General features: G+C 33.6%; 1 protein-coding gene and 1 long non-coding RNA gene across 3 annotated transcripts in view; one reads left to right on the forward strand and one right to left on the reverse strand.

The window, feature by feature from the left end:
* Positions 1 to 950: 950 nt before the first annotated feature.
* On the reverse strand, positions 951 to 10,784 carry LOC106870539 (uncharacterized). The gene is made up of 3 exons (XR_001409539.2): positions 10,203 to 10,784; positions 9,008 to 9,343; positions 951 to 1,469 (listed from the first exon to the last, which is right to left on the reverse strand). It is a non-coding gene; the product is annotated as an uncharacterized LOC106870539 (long non-coding RNA).
* Positions 10,785 to 18,598: 7,814 nt separating this feature from the next.
* The window catches only part of LOC106870576 (regulator of microtubule dynamics protein 1), a 74,181-nt gene continuing 73,542 nt past the window's right edge, over positions 18,599 to 19,237 (forward strand). Inside the window, exon 1 of one of the 2 annotated variants that reach the window (XM_014916705.2) lies at positions 18,599 to 19,188. In XM_014916705.2, the coding sequence (XP_014772191.1) occupies positions 18,935 to 19,188 (254 nt within the window). In that variant the 5' untranslated portion in view covers positions 18,599 to 18,934. The remainder of the gene's footprint in view (positions 19,189 to 19,237) is intronic. The other variant, XM_014916713.2, reaches the window with a different exon arrangement.

Below are 19,237 nucleotides of genomic sequence, written 5' to 3' on the forward strand. Positions count from 1 at the left end.
GGAATGCAGCTTTTCAAAATTTATCTCTTAAAAACATTTAACTCAACGGTAGACCACTGGTTTCTCAAACAAATGTTTTTAAGAGATAAATTTTGAAAAGCTGCATTCCCTCGCTTTCGGTAAATATGTTGCTTATTTTTGGTAGTTTTTTTTACTTATTTAGTCCCTCGATAGCGTGAGGCATTAATACACAGTTAATGCCCTTTATATATAATTAAATATATCTATGAAGAAACGATGAATTTTTTCATTATGAAATTTTTCGTTATTTTTTCATTATGAGGTTTTTTTTCACGCTGACTACTTGATAAATTCTTATAAAGAATTTATCCTATATTATATTATATATATATATAGTTCACAGATGAGATACAGATATTCTCCATGTAGAAGACACTTAGTAATACTCAAAAGATTCAAACTTAGACTCCGATGTCTTTACAAGGTAAAGAAAGGTTATAAGAGGGATTGAGTTGTGTGGGTATATAAGCAATTATTTGAATAAACATATTTTGTATTTGATGTATTTAATATATTTAATATATTAGATGTGTCTAATTTGTTTATCCACATAATTTGCTTGTGTGTGTGTGTGTGTGTGTGTGTGTGTGTGCATGCTCGTGTGTGTATGTTTGTGTGTGCATGCATGTGTGTGTGTGTGTGTGTGCATGTGTGTGTATGTACGTGTGTGTGTGTAAGTTAATTAGAGGATATATTAACCTCTTAATGGGATGATTACATCCAAGAATACTCTGGTTCAATACCTTACATCTTTGGGAAATAAATTTCCCTAAATCAATAGGTATATATTAAACATATAATCCATATTCAATTAAGAGAAGAAAGTGGAGAGTTAATGGTTAATAAATATTTATTAATAAATTGATAACCATTCATTTTTACAATTGTTTCAATTTGTACTCCTACAATAAATTACAATATTTCCCTGATGATATTTTGCTCATAACTTATAAATGCAGATTCATTGCATAAATTTGGAATTTATTGAATGAGTACAAATTGAAACAAATGTAGGAATGAATGGTTATCAATTTATAAAGAAAATAAGGAATGACAAACACGATGATGTGATACAGAAATCTCCATTTGTACCTGCAAGTAGCCTGGTATTGAGTGATCAAACTGGTGGCAATAGAGGAGCATTTGAGTTTTTCTCTTTCATTCAGAGCAAGTGGCACCCTTGCACTGAATTTTTGGATTTTATCCACTGAGCAAAGGTGACAGGTGACAGTATCATGAAATTATCCTGTCTGCTGGGCTAATTCTCTTGTGGATTGACATCAATCAATCTTCAGTGAACTGAACAGTTTGACTGGACTGTGAAGAGTCTGTGAGGTTGAATTTCCGTTTTTTGAAGAAGGAAAACCATTTCTGTGCAGTTCTGTCAGTAATGGCACCTTCTCTGAACACAGCACAAATTTCTTGAGTGGTTTTGGCAGCTTTGGAACCTTGATTGAAAGCAAAGAGAACTAAATGTTGAAAATGCTCGTTTTTCTCTACACGGCACTCCATCATCATATGTCTGGAAGTAATTTAAATTTATTCAAATTTCAAAAGTGATAAATAAAAGTTGTTGAGGAAAAATAACACTAAAAAAAACCCATAAAACTTGACAACAAAAACATTTTTCATATTAATTCAAATAACTTTGGAAAGAAACAAATGAACTTATCTGATGATCCAATATATATCATCACCATCCTCATTTAACATCCATTTTTCTTGCTGGCATTGTTTATATGGGTTGACAGGATCCCTTAGGCTGCAGAACTGCATCAGGCTTCAATGTATGCTAATGATAGTTTTCTCACTAATATTATAATTCCAATTAATAAAATATTTTCATCCCACTCATCCTAATTATTGTGACCTCCAAGTATCTAAATATATTACAGAGTTATTAGAGTGAAATCATTTTGAAATGTTCATATATTCACGTTTTTAAAACACTTTTTTAGCGATACAGAGAGAATATTAAAAATCAAGTTGTAAGTAAGTGTACAATAAATGATGATTTTTGATACTGAAATATCATTGAAAGAAAATTATGATTTCTTACTTACACATAGAAGAGAGGGGGACAATATTTTGACGAGCACTTTTATCTTAGTGACCCAAGAAGTGGGTAAAGACAAATCCAGGAGGATTTGAACTCAGAGTATACTTAGCATATTACAGTGTATTTTGTCCAGTGCTTTATCTATTCTTCCATTGTGTAAGATTACAAATTGACAAATATTTTTTTGATTTAGGCACAAGGCCAGCAATTTTTGATGGGAGAGGGCTAGTTGATTCTATTGACCCCAGAAACTGACAGGTACTTTATTTTATCAATTCCCAAAAGATAAAAGGCAAAGTTGATCTTGGTAGAATTTAAATGTAGAACATAAAAAAACTGGAAGAAAAGAAATACTGCAAAGTAATTTTTCTTGTGCTCTAATGACTGTCAGCTTACCTTATATAGTGCAGCTGTCACATTTTCAGTCCTCATTTGCTGATAAAATGTCTTTATCATCAAAACTGAAGAAAACATATTATTTTGTTTTGATTCTGTTAATTATTTTCTTATTCATTTATTTTCTCTGACCATCAGAAATCTGTTTATCAACCACCTTTCTCAAAGACTTGACTTCAAAATTGCCAGCAATTTATCAATTCCCTTCTCTCATTTCTTAAACTTATTATTAAGTAAACAGAGAAAAGAAACAGGAAACATATCTTGGCCTTGAGTGAGTTTTATGAGCTAAGCAAGATGTGTTCTAAAATAAAGTGAGAACCTAGAACTTATTGCTTTGAACTTCAGTATTTTGCTCAAAGCACTGTACAGTACTTTGTAAGTATATTCTTTAGTCAAGATATGTCTTTAAAATATCTGAGATGGAAAGAGTAGATGAGGGGGTCAAATTAATATTTATATAAAGTTATCTATTATTTAATATTACAAATATAACTCTATATGAACGAATATTTATGTAAAGTTATCTCACTTATTATTCAGTTATTGTGGTTCCTTTGATATTTCTTTTTAATTATTATTTGGTTTTACTATTTACTGAAGTGTATCTATTTTGTAACAGAAACCAGAAATAGTCAGAAACAATTAGAAACAGAAAACCCACTGTGATGTAATACACAACATGACCTTTATGAATGTATTTATTTATGAATGTAAGGACAGGACACTTTAGATCACTGCACCTTTCGAATGAGATGGCAAGGGACAGAAATACCTGGTGCTTTGCTGTACTCAAGAAGATCTGTCCTCCACAGCAGAAGTGTTAAAGCCACATCCCTTGGTGAAGAGAATTGGCCTGCAAGAGTCCTGTGCCAGTGCCATGTAAAAAGTACTTATGTTGGTGCCATGTAAAAGGACTCATGCCAGTGGCTTGTTAAAAGTACCCTACATACACTATAAAGTAGGTGGAGTTAGGAAGGGCAACCAGCCATAGAAACCAAACCAAACCAGACTGGAACCTGGTGCAGCTTTCTGGCTCGCCAGCTCCAATTGAACTGTCCAACCCATGCCAGTATAGAAAATGGACGTTAAAGGATGATGGTGAAGATGATGATGTATTTAGATTAAAATAAAAAAATGAAATGGCAAAACATTTAGCATCACTTACTTTGTCATTTTTCATTTTAATCTGTATCAACCCACTCAAAGAGAAATCACTTCTAGCTGCCTTTGATAGGCAGTCTCAACTCCACACTTTACAGCTGCAGAATTTTAGTGGTAAACTAAACTGAGCACTCATAGTAATATATCTATTACATTACATCAGTTGACAAAAAATTCCTTGTATATTCTCTATGAATATATTTATATATTCTCTATGAATATATTTATATATTCTCTATGAATATATTTATATATTCTACTGATTTGGTAATTACACATAATTTCATATTGCAATGATTACCATGTTTAACACTGAAATGGAGGAATTCAGTTCTGATAATTGATAGTTGAAATTCACATTATTAATTTTCTGAAGTTTGAACCATTTATTTATACATTTGAATTGTAGATAGCCATTTGCATTCTGACTGTATTTTCCAAAAATAATTTTTGGATAATTTTTTTTAGTATTTACTATCAACCATGTATAGTGCATTGAACCCAACAAACTGTGGAATATTTCTTGTTATAGTTGGAAAATCTTGGCTGCATTCCTGGATTTGATAGTTCTGCTGATATGAATCTATTGCATTCTTTTGGCTCTAATGCTGTCCTTTTTGAAAAAACTAACAATAGCAATGAGGTGACCCATGTTTTTGAAACTCTATAGTTCACATGTTCTGCAATTTCTCCCAGAATGCCTTTTCTATTACACCACCTTATAAATTTTTAAGGTGTTACTTTGGCGTGTGATCTACAACTTCAAGGGTGAGTACTCTAGATTAGTTTTTAGCTTCTTTATGCTGAAAAACTCATAGCTGCCAAACTTGTGTGATCTACGCACTTATTCTAATTATTATATTGTTTATTCTTGGTTTCTTATTATTTACTAAGACATAATTGAAACATGGTTTTATTATTATTAAAATAGTAAGAATTTTGAAAAAATACATTTACAATGCTAAGTATGTACAAAAGAATTTATTGTAAAAGTTAATGTTAAAATGTTAAGTGATTTTAGAAATTGAAAAGTAAACTAAAAAGTAATCTAAAGTAATTGCATTTTAGGTTGCAGATCACATGCCAAAGTAGCACCTTTTAAAGTTTCCTATAGAAACCTTTTTGTATATTCTGGTCTTTCAGCAGCTCTTTGCCTAGGATACACACTTTAACTAAAATGTTTTTCAATTCTGACTATATGTATACAATTCTGTATGTGAAAGGAGTGATAAAATACTGTTTTTCAAATGTTTGTACAATTGCCATAGAACTTGCATGTGTCATACATATCCTAGGAAGGTTGGTGCTATGATTATTCTTTTAATATTAATTGATTTGAAAGTGGCAAGCTGGCAGAATTGTTAGCATGCCTGGCAAAATGCTTAGTCTTTATGTTCAAATTCTGTTGAGATCAACTTAGCCTTTCATCCTTTTAGGGTCAATAAAATGAGAACCAGTTGAACATTGGGTCGATGCAATCAATTATCCACATCCCCCAAAATTGCTGGCCTTGTGACAAAATTTGAAACCAATATTTATTGATTTGGTGTCAATATGACCATAAATAATTTGATACGATTCAGCTGTGAGAAATTTTTTTATTTATCTGATCCAGTTTAATCTGGTTTCTCCAGTTTTAAATATACATCACAGTAATGGTCTTGTGTTGAATGATATGAATAGTGAAGGTTATTGAAATCATTATCATGAATTATTAGCCTATATTTGTAGTAATCTATGAATGTTATCTCTTTAGACCTCCTTGCAACATTGCATGTTAAGCCAGCTTTTCACTCCTGATCACAGAAAGGGAATAACAATAGAAATTGCATTGAGTCATTGTTTGGATGAAGAGACTAAAATGTTTGAAATTAAGCCTCTCTTATGACAACCCTTTTATGTAACCATAAAAGTTGTTCTGGATGAAGTGTTTCCAAGTTAGTGTCTAGTATACAACTTCTACAATTGCCCAATTGTATTGTAGGCGACAGGGCCACCATCATTGGGTAACCCTATCCCGTACAAATCAATTCTCTTCAATAAAAATGAAAACGCTGGATAAATTGAATAACAGCATAACAAATATTTATTATGAGGTGCTCAGCCTACACCTGGGGTAACAGAATTACCAGATCGCCCTTTATGGTTGGTGTGAAGACGGTGTCGATGCTGGTTGATTAAGTCATTCTTCAGCCTCCAAAGTAGTTTGCGTAGACTCAAAGGTAGAGTTGCGGAGCGGCTCTTAGTGACCTGTCGTCTCCTCAAATGTGCAGCACTAAGAGGTCGAGAAAAGGCGGGAACGCTTTGATATAGGATGACCACGCATGTGCATGAGGGATTTCCTGCATGCTTTCCGGAAGACATGTCCCTGCGCATGCGTAGACGAACTTCCCAAAATGGCGACTGGTATTAGGCGTCACTACAGTATCTTCAGATACTAAGCTTAGAGACACTATTATTTTTCAGAAAAAATGAAAAAAATCTTACATATTAATAGTACCCAGATATACTTTGCTATTATCACGAAACCAAGCAGCAAATTTATTTCTTGATATTATCTCCAGAAGTGATGTCTTAATGTCTCTGTCAAATGTGTTGATCATTTGCATCCTCCGGTCTAGTTGATATAATGTATCAGAAATATTAATTTGAGCATATCCTAGTTCTTGACACTCTAAATATATCTGAAGGCTATTGATGAAAGACTTATTCACAGTTTCTATTTGAATTTTCTTCTTGAATACCAGTTACTTCTGAAGGTGTAAAAGCTAATGCTTAGTTATAATGTTAATGCAAGCTTGGAAGTTTCAACTCTTGAGATTAGTTAAAATTAAAAGTTCTTGACGTTCTGGACATGAATCTGGAATATAGGATGGAACCAGCTGTCTGTTACCAAAACATAAATTGAACGTAGGATTTATCTTTGAGTTGCTTGAATTTTTTTTTCTTAAGTATATTTCTTGATCATATTTGGATCATTTATCATCCATCTTTTGAAAGTGACATCATATGACAAATATAAATGGCATCAACTATAGCTTACAAACTCTGGAATTAAATATTATAAAGCAAAGTCAAAGCAGAGAATTGGTTAATGCTAGAGTACATGAAACTACAACTCAAAGATCATTAAGTCAAGAAGCAGGCAATCAAAGAAAAATTGCAAAGGCAGTCACTAATTACTCAGTAAGGATGAGCTAATTGTCATGTTTTGAAATGTTTCCATAGTTTTCCTATTCTATTTGAAGCAGCACAACATTATTGGATAAGTTGTAGTTGTCTTTGCAATGGATCTTTTTGATTGTCTGTTTTTTGACTTTGTGATCTTAGATCCATAGTTTCATATATCCTAGCATTGACCAAACTTCTGTCTTTGTCTCTGTTTTGTAGTATTTTTCCCAGAGTTTGTAAGCTAGAGTACTCAAATTTTTGGAACTGTGACTTTGAAACCAATAAACAAAACAAGAACTTTTGACTGAACCAAGGGAATAAGATGAAAACTATCAAAATAATTTTTTGAATGGTAATAGCAGAAGCAGCATTAACAATAATGCAAATAGCCACTATTATGACCCTGATGACAATAACACTGCCAATGTTGATGCCAGCATAATGGAAATTCAAGCTACAATAGTTAATGATAACTACATCAACTTAACTGGTTAGTTGGTTGGTGGTGGATCTCTGTCCTTCAACAGTGAGGATTCAGTTGTTCAATCAACTGAAATACCTGCTCCTGAATTAACATGTAAGTGGTCAAGCACTTCATAGATATGTTTACTCTGTAATTCTCAGGCAGAATCAGCATGACATGGTGTGTATAGCAAAGCTGCATCTTTTGAATTACAGGTACAATTCACTGATAGGCTTCTATGCAGTTTCTCTCACAAGGTATAGGTCAACCCGAGGTTATAGAAAGGGACATTTACCTAAGATGCCATACCATGGGATTGTACCCAGAACCTTGTGTTTGTGAAACAAACTTCTTTACTATCTGGCCAACCAATTTGAACTACCTCCACAATAAAATAAAACATATTTAGGATAACATTTCTTTAAGAGTAGTGAACAATTTTTGATCACATAAATGTAACCATAGATGCCACTCTTCTGTCGGCCTTCTTCACAATCCCCCACATAGGTGAAATTACTGATGTCCCAAAGAGTGTGCAAAACTCAATGCTGGATGCTATACTGGCATTTTTACTATTGAAAATGCCAATGTACCATCTTCACTGCTACTGACCTGCAATGCTGCAATGACACTTCAAGTGTATGGGCAACTATGCCTCCCCTGGTCTTGGTGGTGTTACTTATCTCCTTCTCAAATATGGAAGTCTCTTTCCACTGCACCAGCTTTGACTACTTTTCCAATTCTGCCTTAACTGCATTATCCTAGAACAGTGGAGAATTGCCTATGTTATTCCCCTGTTCAAAAAAATGTCACTGTACATAACCTGTCAATTAAGGTCCAGTCAATCTCACAAACTGAAAGAGTCCTGTATCAGAGAGATGCTTAAGAACTCCTGGAACTCCTATAATCTTAGTTGACTCTTGCAACTTGGATTTATACCAAACTCCAGATATTGCAACTAATCCATCAAGACTCATGGGTGGATGTTATCTATCTTGACTTCACCAAAGTCTTTAATTCTGTGCTACACAAATGGCATATGGTAAAGTACTCTGCAATGAGTGTGAAGGTTAATCTTTATAACTGATGGAAGACCTTAAATCTTGGTTGAAAAGAGGTAGTCACAGTTTTAGGACAAAATTTTACACCTTACACGATGACATCTGCTGCTAACAGGGAACTTTTCTTAGTCCCCATCCTCTATTACTTGATGCATACATTAATGAAATAGAGGCCAACTTGAAGTGTGTTATACAGACAGTGTTAAGCTGTACCTAGAGATAAAAAGAATGGATCCTATACACTAGAGATCTTTCCTGCAATCTGACCTGGACACAATGTAGCAATAGATTGTTAATTGGCAACTTGAGTTGGCTGTAGACAAGTGTATTACTATGCATTTGGGGAGATAAGATCCAGAATTTACCAACTCCCTCTACAACACCAACTTTAAGAAGTCTGCAGGTAGATGCATCCTAGGTGTTATTGACAACAATGGTCTGTATTGGATGAACCACATTTTAAAATCATCAAAAAGGCTGAAGGTGTCTTAGTAAGATATTTGTCATCTGGACATCAGTTATTTATTTAAAACTATATATGGTTATAGTATGTCTATACTTAGAGTTTGCATTTCCAGTCTGGAATCAACCTCCATGTTGTTCATAATACTGATCTGCTGGGGGATGTACAGAGACATACAATCAGATAAAAACCCTCTGCCAGTCACTTACCATATTGAATGTATTTCTTCTCTGGACATTGAAACACTAAAGTTTCAATGTCCAGCAGCTGACTTGGTAAAAGCACACAAGGTTATCCACTATCTTTCCAACAACAACTGTGACCACCTTTTTGAATTCAATACCTCTACCCCTTGTGGGCATGCTTTAAAAACAGCAAAATGCAACACAGTGCCCATGACTTCTGGAAACATATTTTCACTCAGAATTGTTGAATTATAGCTTAAACATCCACCTTAGTTGTTAGCTGTCAGAACACTCTTCAAAAATTTCATGCTTCTTGAGATTTTCCAACACTACTCCTGACGTGCTTATGGTTCACTACAACTTGTTGGAAAAAGATAAAAAAGAAAACATAAAGCATTAATAAAGACAGTGAAGATAGCCAAAAGTACATAGATAAAACACAAGAAGATAGAAAAATAAACAGTAAAATAGCCATAAAGAGAAAAAAGCCATAAAGAGAAAAAATAGCCATAAAGAGAAAATAGGTGAAAAGTAGTGTTGGCAAATTTCAGGAAACGTGTCCTAGTAGTTAACAATCCAAAGAGGATAGTTTATTCCATGTTTTCTTTGCACCTCACGGTGCAGACCTTCTAACAACTATCTACCAAGAAGCAAACAAGTCTTAGCCTAAGGTGTTTCAAAGTTGTATATGCCCAGCAAGTGAATTGATCTGAGAACATGTATTGAAACTGAAGCAATTACATTGTGAAAGAGTCATTTAATAACACACAGAGCTATTAAAATTCATTTTATTACATGAGCCGTCAGGGACAAGATCGCAGTTCAGTGACAAAATTTTGAAGCCTCATGAAAAATACCTAAATTTAAATTGCATTTATTTAACTGCTTATGTATGTGTTTCAATTATTAAATGGTTCATCTATGAGGTAGCTGCCAAGTGTAAGGGAGATAACTATTAACATACCTAATCACTTGTAGCCACCACATAGAAGGGAATTTAATAAACTGAGGTCTTTTTGGATCATAAAATCAAACGTACTCATCATTGTTGTGAAAACAATGCGATAAGCAAATAAGCAAATAAATCTTATTCGACTTTTATCACTAGACAATCATCAACCATGAATTATTCGTTAAAACAATGATTATCTGAAAGCAAACCATAACGATGATAGAAATAAAACAGAATAATAATATATAAACAGTTGAAGAAATCTACCTCATTAAAAAATTTACAATCCTCCCTGTTTTAAGAAAACTACACAGCAAATCTTCGTTAAATCTTTTGAGTACTTTTTGTTACGACTAGAATTCCGGATTTCATTCATCTCATCAAATCAGAAAGCTGACTTCACCGGTCATTGCCGTTAGTAAATTGACCAGATGGAAGCTTTGTTGTTGACGGAGCACGAATAACATTTATACAGGGTCGAACAACTGGGCAGTTAATACTGGGGTTCAAAGATGTCAACTGCTTGTTGCTAATTTTGCCGTCAATAGAAGTTATGAACAATAATAATGATTCTTTATTAGCAACGGAAGCAGTATTAGTTCAGTTTAGCATTCTATATATCTTACTTAAGGTGGATATACTATAGAAAGCTAAAAAAACTGCGGTATTCATCTTGAGAAAACATCTCGTTTAGACGTGTTGAGCTAAAAAGCACAGAATTGCCGTTGCTGGGCGCTTTTCGTTTGCTACTGATACACTTCTATGCCTTTTACTGATACATTTCTGTGCCTATACGTCTTGCGAGATTCTTTCTCAAGACGAATATCGTAGTTTCGTGGCTTTCTACATGTCGAGTAAAATATATAGAAGTTCATAATAATGAGTTTAATGTACAGAGAACGCCTGAAATTCTCCATCCTACTCTTAACATGCTTGCACACTATTTTCCTTTTATGGCTCTTTTATTGTTCACTTTTGTCTTGTGTTTTATCCTGTTTACCATGTATGTACTTTTGGCTATCTTTGCTGTCTTTCTTAACTTGACGTATTGATGTTTTCTGTCCTCTCTTTTTCTATTTTCCAACGAGGCATGTTAAGAATAGGATGGAGAATTTTGGAAGGCATGGAACTTTATATTTCCCAGGTTCGTAATCTCTGTATTTTTCTACATGGATAAAAAAAGAAAATTCATAAAAAAGTTACAAATTAAGAAATTGCAGTGGGGACAGGGGGAAACTAAAATTTTTAAAATGTGATTTCTGGGCAAAATCGTATTAACCCCCTTTTATATGATGAGACAATACATAGTTTGTGATCCTTCTTAAGAACAGAAAGTACTTTCATGCAAACCCATGCAAATTGTACCCTCCCCCACTTCACTTTTAAACAAATAATAACTTCCATTACACCAGTAATCCAGTCCACTATATATCAGCTGTGCTGATTCTGCCCATAAGAAAGGAACAAATAATACAATATGGCTGTAGGTCATAACACCCGGGCAATGTCGGGATGTTTTGCTAGTAATATATAAACAAACAAGTTAAATAGCTATTATTATACTCAATAATTAATGGGGATTATATTTCAACCATCCTCAACCATATCAGATTTAAAGGGACCACTCTGTCTCTAGAGAATATTTACCATTGTCAAGCGGTAAATAGTTAATGTCTTGACAGAGAGTAGAAACCAACCAAACCAGATTTTTCTGCCTACCGCTCTATTGTTCTTTGGCTGCACGTCAGCTTCCATTGGGAAGACAGAGGATCGAAGACACTCCAGCTGTGAACAATGTACCTTTTTTTTCTTTCTCAGATGTTATTTACCTAGCATTACCTTATCTAGCATCTTGTCGTTGTGGTTGTTGCTTAGCCTCATATTAGCTCCAATCAAGCAAACCTATGAGCAAAGATATTTTAATTGTGACCATCCTGTCTTGTGCAGACAAAATGAATCTAGATGTATTTTTATTTTTTGGCCTTAAAGAGTAAGGTTTGTCTTTAAGATGCTGTCTGTGCTATATTGAAGATATCCATTCTCCAGGAGAAAAACTGTGGTAGTAAGACCTAGTATTTATAGTGATGTTGAGAGTTCTAGTTGTATACTGTTTATATTTAGGAGGAGGGGTAAGATATGATAACTTTGTTTGTGCGTTGGCTAAGGAAATAAGACAGGCATGACTTCATTGCATAATATTTTTGAAGTTCCAATACATAGAATCAATGCAGATTTGGCAGGTGTCTTGATTGTACGTAGATGAAATTTGGATGGGGAAGGTTAGGAGAATTAAGGGTAATTTCATCTGCATAGGAGTGGGCATTGTTGGAGTGATAGTAAACAAGTCATTGATGTATAGGAGGATGTATGTCCATTACATTGATGTAATGGACAAAAACCGTGAGGCACACCAGTATTGATACTGTGTAGATCAGAGAGAGGACTATCAACACATGTTGTGATGGTGGGACCTGACAGGAGGTTACTGACTCAAGAGATGAGAGATGAATCACAAGGTGAATGGTTTTTCTAGGAGACTTGCATATTAAACATGGTTAAATGTTTTGCTTATGTCAAGTGCAAAACACTGTTTTCAGCTAATTACTTGAGGATGAAGGCTCACTAGTGAGTGACATTGATGATTTGATCCCCAGTAGATCTTAATTTATGAAAGCCATACCAAGTCATTATTGAAACAGAAGGATTGATGATGGTGATTGTTAGACTGCTTCCACACCTTTCAGATGTTGGAAATGAGTATGATAGAATGATGGCTGGCAGGGACAAAAGGAAGGCGTCACACTGCACTGTTTTTAAAGTTCTAGATATATTCAAGAAGATATAGAAATTTCAAAGCATTTAGTGTGTTTAATGACTAGCTTTAGGATACATCAAGAATAATGGAAAGGAGATTGTAATGACTAGTGGCCTTGCTGATTTGAAGTGACCAGAGGTACTTATGTACTTGGTGTGTTTATGTAGATGGTGGTGTGTCTGTGAAGTGGATAAGGATAGTTTTAGAGAAGATTTAACTAGTGTACACAGTGGTGAGTTAGATGCAAATGGAGACTTTCTCTGCAGGTCATACTCAACCATTATGTTTCAGAAGTGTAGGGAAGAAGGACTTTGTAAAGTTGGTTGAAATCCTTTTGCCAAGTGACTAAAAAGACCAGTTACAGTTTGGGAAGCAGGATAGACTGTAAGACTTATACAAACAATTCAACAACTGAAACGTCATGATCCATACAAAACTCTAGGGTAAATATAAATATATATATTGAAGATATCAACAAATGAAGGATATAATTAAAAAAGAATTCTGCACCGGGATCCAAAGCATCTAAATAATGAGCTAAATTTAAAAATACAAAAAAACAAAACAAGATCGAGGCTAGCATTATATTAGTAACTTAAATTACTTACAGTAAGATATTTGATGCTAATTTGATTGGGGTAAAAAGTGACCATGTGTTAAGGGTGTTATATGTTTAATATACAGATGGAAGGTTAAGGTCTTTTTGCAGGTAAGCAGTAGTAAAGAATTCATGTTAAGCCAGCATCGTTTCATAATAGATTGCTATTTGCAGTAGTATTAGCAAACACAGTACAATTGCCATGTGACAACAATGCAAAGAGTTTGTTATAACAACTGTATGTATCGTGACAGAGCTTTTAGTATGCATGAATATAATTTAAAGACTTTTGATTGGATATCTTTTCATTGGACAATAACATATCAATAAAAAGAGCTCCACTGAAGCTTTTATAAGCAGCCAACAAGCCAGTGTATGAGCTTTTATAAATTTCGTCAAGGTTTTTTAAACTAGTTGCCAAATATCCCTTTTGAAAATTTCAAGTCTCTTTAAAACAGAGACCATATTTTAAATTTTAAATTTGAGGCTAGCAGTATGCCACTGTAAAAATAGAATGCTATTGCTAGGACACTGACTAAACAACATTCACATCAAACATCTTAGAGCTTCATATCCAGACAGCTTCTAAGTATTTACTTAGCAACTCTATATTTTAAGTAATACTAAAGTAAAACTGAATTAGGTTATTTTACAAGATAAGCAACAACTTGCAAACTTTTCGAGGATCAGCTTCTCTCCTATTATCTCTCTTCTTTTCATCAATAATATTCAGTGAATTACCACTAGCCTCATTCAATGTATTTCTGATAAATTTTTCTATTATTAATATAATATAAGAGAAGCTGATCCTTGAAAGTTTGCAAGTTGTTGCTTATCTTGTTAAATAACCTAACTCAGTTTTACTTTAGTATTATTTAAAATATAGTGTTGCTAAGCAAATACTTAGAAGCTGTCTGGATACGAAGATTTAAGATGCTTAAGGTGAATGCTGTTTGGTGTATGTCCGAGCAATAGCATTCTATTTTTACAGTGGCATACTCTAAAGCAGTGAGCTGGGAGAATTAAGCATTGGGAAGAATACCTTGTGACATTTCTTTCAGTTCTTTACATTTCAATTTACAGTTTACAATTTAAATACCACTAAGGTCAACTTTGCTTTTCATCCCTCTGGGGTCAATAAATAAAGTACCCATCAAATACTGGAGTTGATGCAATCAACAAACACTCCTCCGTACATATCTGAGATAATTCATCCCCTTCTTTGATATCTCACTGGCATCTGACACTGTATTCAACAGAAAGTCACTCACCAAGTCCTACCTATTGAGTATTTCTAATCAATTGCTGTACTATTACATTTTGCTTTAATAAACTCAGTTTGTTACAACTTGCTGACTGCACATTTAGTTTACTTAGGTCCTTCTACTGCACCTGCTTGGATTCTTGACATCTGAATCATGTCTCTGTTAAAACAATCCTACCATCTAGTAATATACTTAATTATTCAGTCTAATAACTAGCTTTCTTCTATTGCTCCCTTCCACCCACGAATAAACTGATGTCATTAACTCATCTTATCTCATTCACTTCATCCTCCTGATAAGAGTGGACAATGCTGCCTTCATGCAGTGTGATCCCTTCCACTGATAAGATAAAATGAAAAGAAGATAAGGCTGACCTAAATGAGCTGATTTGGCACTAACATACTTAATGTAGTAAAACAAAAATGTTTATTTAAAAAGATTACTCAAGTAGCGATAAATAAACCCCATTCATTACGAGTTTGTTCAGCTCAAGAAAAGTAGGGCAACAATTTCAAAATTAAAATTATTTAATTATTGAATATGTATACGGAGAGTATGGGCATGATCTTTCATAAGTAAATTTACTTATGAAAGTAAATTTACACTTGACATGTTTTGGTCTTATTTAACCTCCTTCGTAAAACCTTTACCAGTACTAGCAGACCGTAGGGTGACTGAGAGATATAAAGAGTTCAGTATTGCCAACTTAAAATCAGAATTTTATGCTAAATTTCAGTAGAAAAAATACCAAAAAAATGCTAAAGACTAATTATATCAAAAAGCTTAATTTTTATTTACTTTCTTTAATTATATTCAGCATTGAGAAATAATTTCTTGAATTTCACTGATTTGATCACTTTCAGCTAGGTCTTGACTTCTGTATACATTCAAGGTCCCAATCTTGTTAATTATGTGTTTTGGAATATCAAAGTTTTTGCAACATTTGCCATATCTTTTCAGGCCATATTTTATAGACAGCATTCTCAATTTTGATTTGATTACATCCATACTACTGAACAACTGTTCAACTTCTGCATTTGAGTTTGGCAATGTCAAAATTTGCAACATCTCTAAAAGGATTTCCTCCAGTAGCATCTTTACATTCCAAGAGTTCCAGCCAGAATGCCTCAGTATTGGTTGTATTTTTCCATTTAACTAAATGAATGTTATTAAACTGAATTTCAATTGAAGCAAGTTTTTCTTCATTTAAATGCATTGCTTCTAAGACAGGTAAAATTGGCTCTTTGAAATGCTGCAAAATATTCTCTACTGAAAAACATTTGATATTCTTCAGTATATTAATATTTCCTGGCAAACGGTGCTTGAGCTCTTTATAATGGCAGAGTAAAAATTGTTGTGCTCTCTTGCGAATATTATTTTCTTTGGTGGCCGTTACAGTCTTCTTGATAATCATTTCTGCTATCTTTCTCTCAAACCTGTAGCCTAAATTTGGTTTAGGATCCAGAAAGTTTTCAATAGAAGCATGAGGATCAAGAGCATCAATTCTACATGTTAGCAACACTATCATATTAGCAACAGATTTGAAAGATCTTCAAATAAAATTGTTTTGTTGACTGTGTTTGATTCAAACAGTTTATTCACTTCCTGAACATGTTTTAAAATTGGATGCAAAAATAAAAGGTAAAGTTCATACCTAGAATCATGAAACATCTCATATAACGTTTGTACTGTAAAGCATTTTTCTTTTGTAGTTGTAGTTTGGAAGTGAGTTTGCAATTCAAACCATTGGCTTAAAATTTTATTTACCGCTGGTTCTATTGACAGCCACCTAGTTGTACAAGAATTCATGATCTTCAAAGGCTCTTGATAGCAAGGTAAAGTTGTTTGTAGGCACTTTATCTTGTTGAAGAATGAGAGGACCATCTATAGGTTTTGGATACTAAAAATTTTAAATTTATGGGCAATCATACACATCTAAATAGAAGTAATGATGGAACTTCTTTTAATTTCTGGAAAACACAATTGTTGACTCCTATCATTACTCTAGCATAGTTGGTTTCTATAGCCAGTAAAACTTTTATATTTAATTTCTTTTTCAGTAATTCAATTTTTAAGGCATCTACAATGCCATCTGCATCTCATGTTTCTAAAGATATCATACTGAGATATGTATGTACCACTTTTTTGTGAGTGTCACTATAATATATGATAACAATTCCTAACAACCTGTTTATCGATATATCATTGCATTCATCTAATAACAGGCTAAATTTCCTATCTCCTATATCAGAAATCACATCTCCATCAAAATATGGAGCTAGAACATTTCTCACAATATTTGCACATTTGGTACATCACTACAGAATAAAGCATTGTTAGAACGAATTTGCATGCTTTCATTCATTGCAACATATTTACATTATTGTGTTGTGAGTTCAGGTGCTGACATGAGTTATCTTCTCCCCCCACCAGTACCACTCTGTATCCAGGCCGGTGGGGGTGGGGTGGAAAAGTTCATAAATTGATAAACCTCCTTTTGATAAACTTTCATTTGAAGTTTCAAGTGAAAGAAAAATTCAACAATAGCCGATAGTACAAAATTTGGCTATAAGATACATTAACGAAAGTAGAAAAGGAGGAAAAAGAAGAAAAAAGGTAACTATTGTGGAAATGTCATGATCAGAGAAAAATGCTAAATAAAATTTTAAACCTGCTATTTTCCCTGCTAAATGCTAGATTTTAAAATTTTCTGTTAAATGCTGAAAAACAAAAACGCTAGATCTAGCATAAAATATGCTAAACTGACAACCCTGAAAGAGTTTGAATGAATAAATATGGACAGGAGACACAACTTGAAAGGATAATGAGGTTGAGGGAGAATAACTGAGGGACGTCATTGGCTACATGAAAGTTAAGCCAGTGCTTATATAACTTAATTTTGTGAACCAAAATATATTTTAATTAATTAAAATGTATCAGTAGTAGTAGTTGTAGAGAGAGAGAAAGAAAGAGAGAGAGAGAATTTATTATCTTAATGATTTATCCTGGTTAAAAACTATAAAATGAAAAAACAAAACAAACACAGACAAGTTCAAAATATAAAGTAGAGAGTGAGTCTGATCTTTGGCAAATATATTAATAACTTTTTATATGTTTAAGTCTTATTACACATAAACATATAAAAAGTTATTAATATATTTGCCAAAGATCAGACTCACTCTCTACTTTATATTTTGAACTTGTCTTATTACACATGTGTAGAAAAACAGTCTTAAACAGTAGTACTTGCAAGACCAGAATTAATAACAAAGATTATGGTTATTTTTTCTTTCCATTATGGATTTGTAGGTAATTGATTACAATTTTTTTGTGTTACTACATTAAGTATACTAGCATTGATCTGGTTGTTTTTTTTTTCATGCTGGTGTTTCTGGACTAGAAACCCCCTACTTTTAAGTTGTAGGCAAGTACTGGTGAAAACTATAACTTGCTGAGAGGGTCAAATAATACCGAAACACGATCGAAATTGTCATCATACTTGCCAAAGATCAGGCTCACTTTCTATTGTATGTCCCCTTTTAATTAATTAAAATTTCGAAATTATCTCACTTGACTTTTTTTTTGACTTGAAATAATAATTTTAAAAAAAAAGAAAGAATTTTCTCCTCAGTACGAGCGTAATACTAGAAGAATATTTAAAAATTCTTCACTACATTAAGTACGTTAGCATCAACTTAACTCTCTATTTTTGATGCATATGACGTCCCAGGGTAATTTGTCTGCTGCCGGTCATTTTCGTAAATAAGCATAGTTAAGGCGATAAATAAAAGCAATTTTGTTAACATCTGCTCATTTATAGCTATCATTGTCCTTACAATATACAGGGAATAACTTATAACTGTTTACTTCCATTAAATAAATATAAGGTATAATGCGTATGGTTTACCATACATATAGAAAAAAATTATCTTCCTCGACGTCAAGGGAACTCTTTGCTAAAAAGAGACTTCTTCGACGATCTTTTAACAGAAGAGATAAAAATTTCGTTCGCAAATAAACATGGAGTACGATGGAAATTAAACTGCCTTCGAAATATACATCAGGTTTATTAAATGACAATAAGATAAAGGTTTGTTATTGTCAGTTTTGTGATTAAAGTGACAACGATAGAGAGTGTAGTAATTGTAATATCAGCAGCAGTAATGATGTTGTGGATGAGTGGAGGGGCGTGATTTGTTGAAACAATGCGTTATATGAAGAGTGCCTTAGGAGTGTTGATCATGGCTACTCCAGTTGACAGCAGTAGACATCGTGCCACTGGTGCCCTTACCACCTTTTACCATTGCTGGTCGCAGCAGAGATGATGCTGTTCAAAGCCTCCTCTGCTACTTTCCTTGCTCTTGGAGTAGGATTCATCCTCGGTGCCGGAGGATCTATCCTGTTCATGAAATACACAAATGATAGGCATGTTTTTGGAGTTTTGGAAAACTTGCTCATCAAAATCGATGAATTGAAATACCAAGTCGATAGTTTGAAAGAAGTTAATGCTGTGAAGAGGAATTATTCCCCGCTGGGGAGTAGCGGAGACGAGGAGTTTGTCGACGCGCAAGGAGGGTAAGTTTATTTATATTATATATATATATATATATATATATATATATAT

Source organism: Octopus bimaculoides, chromosome 11, assembly GCF_001194135.2.
Source record: "Octopus bimaculoides isolate UCB-OBI-ISO-001 chromosome 11, ASM119413v2, whole genome shotgun sequence".
NCBI classification, from domain to species: Eukaryota; Metazoa; Mollusca; class Cephalopoda; order Octopoda; family Octopodidae; genus Octopus; species Octopus bimaculoides.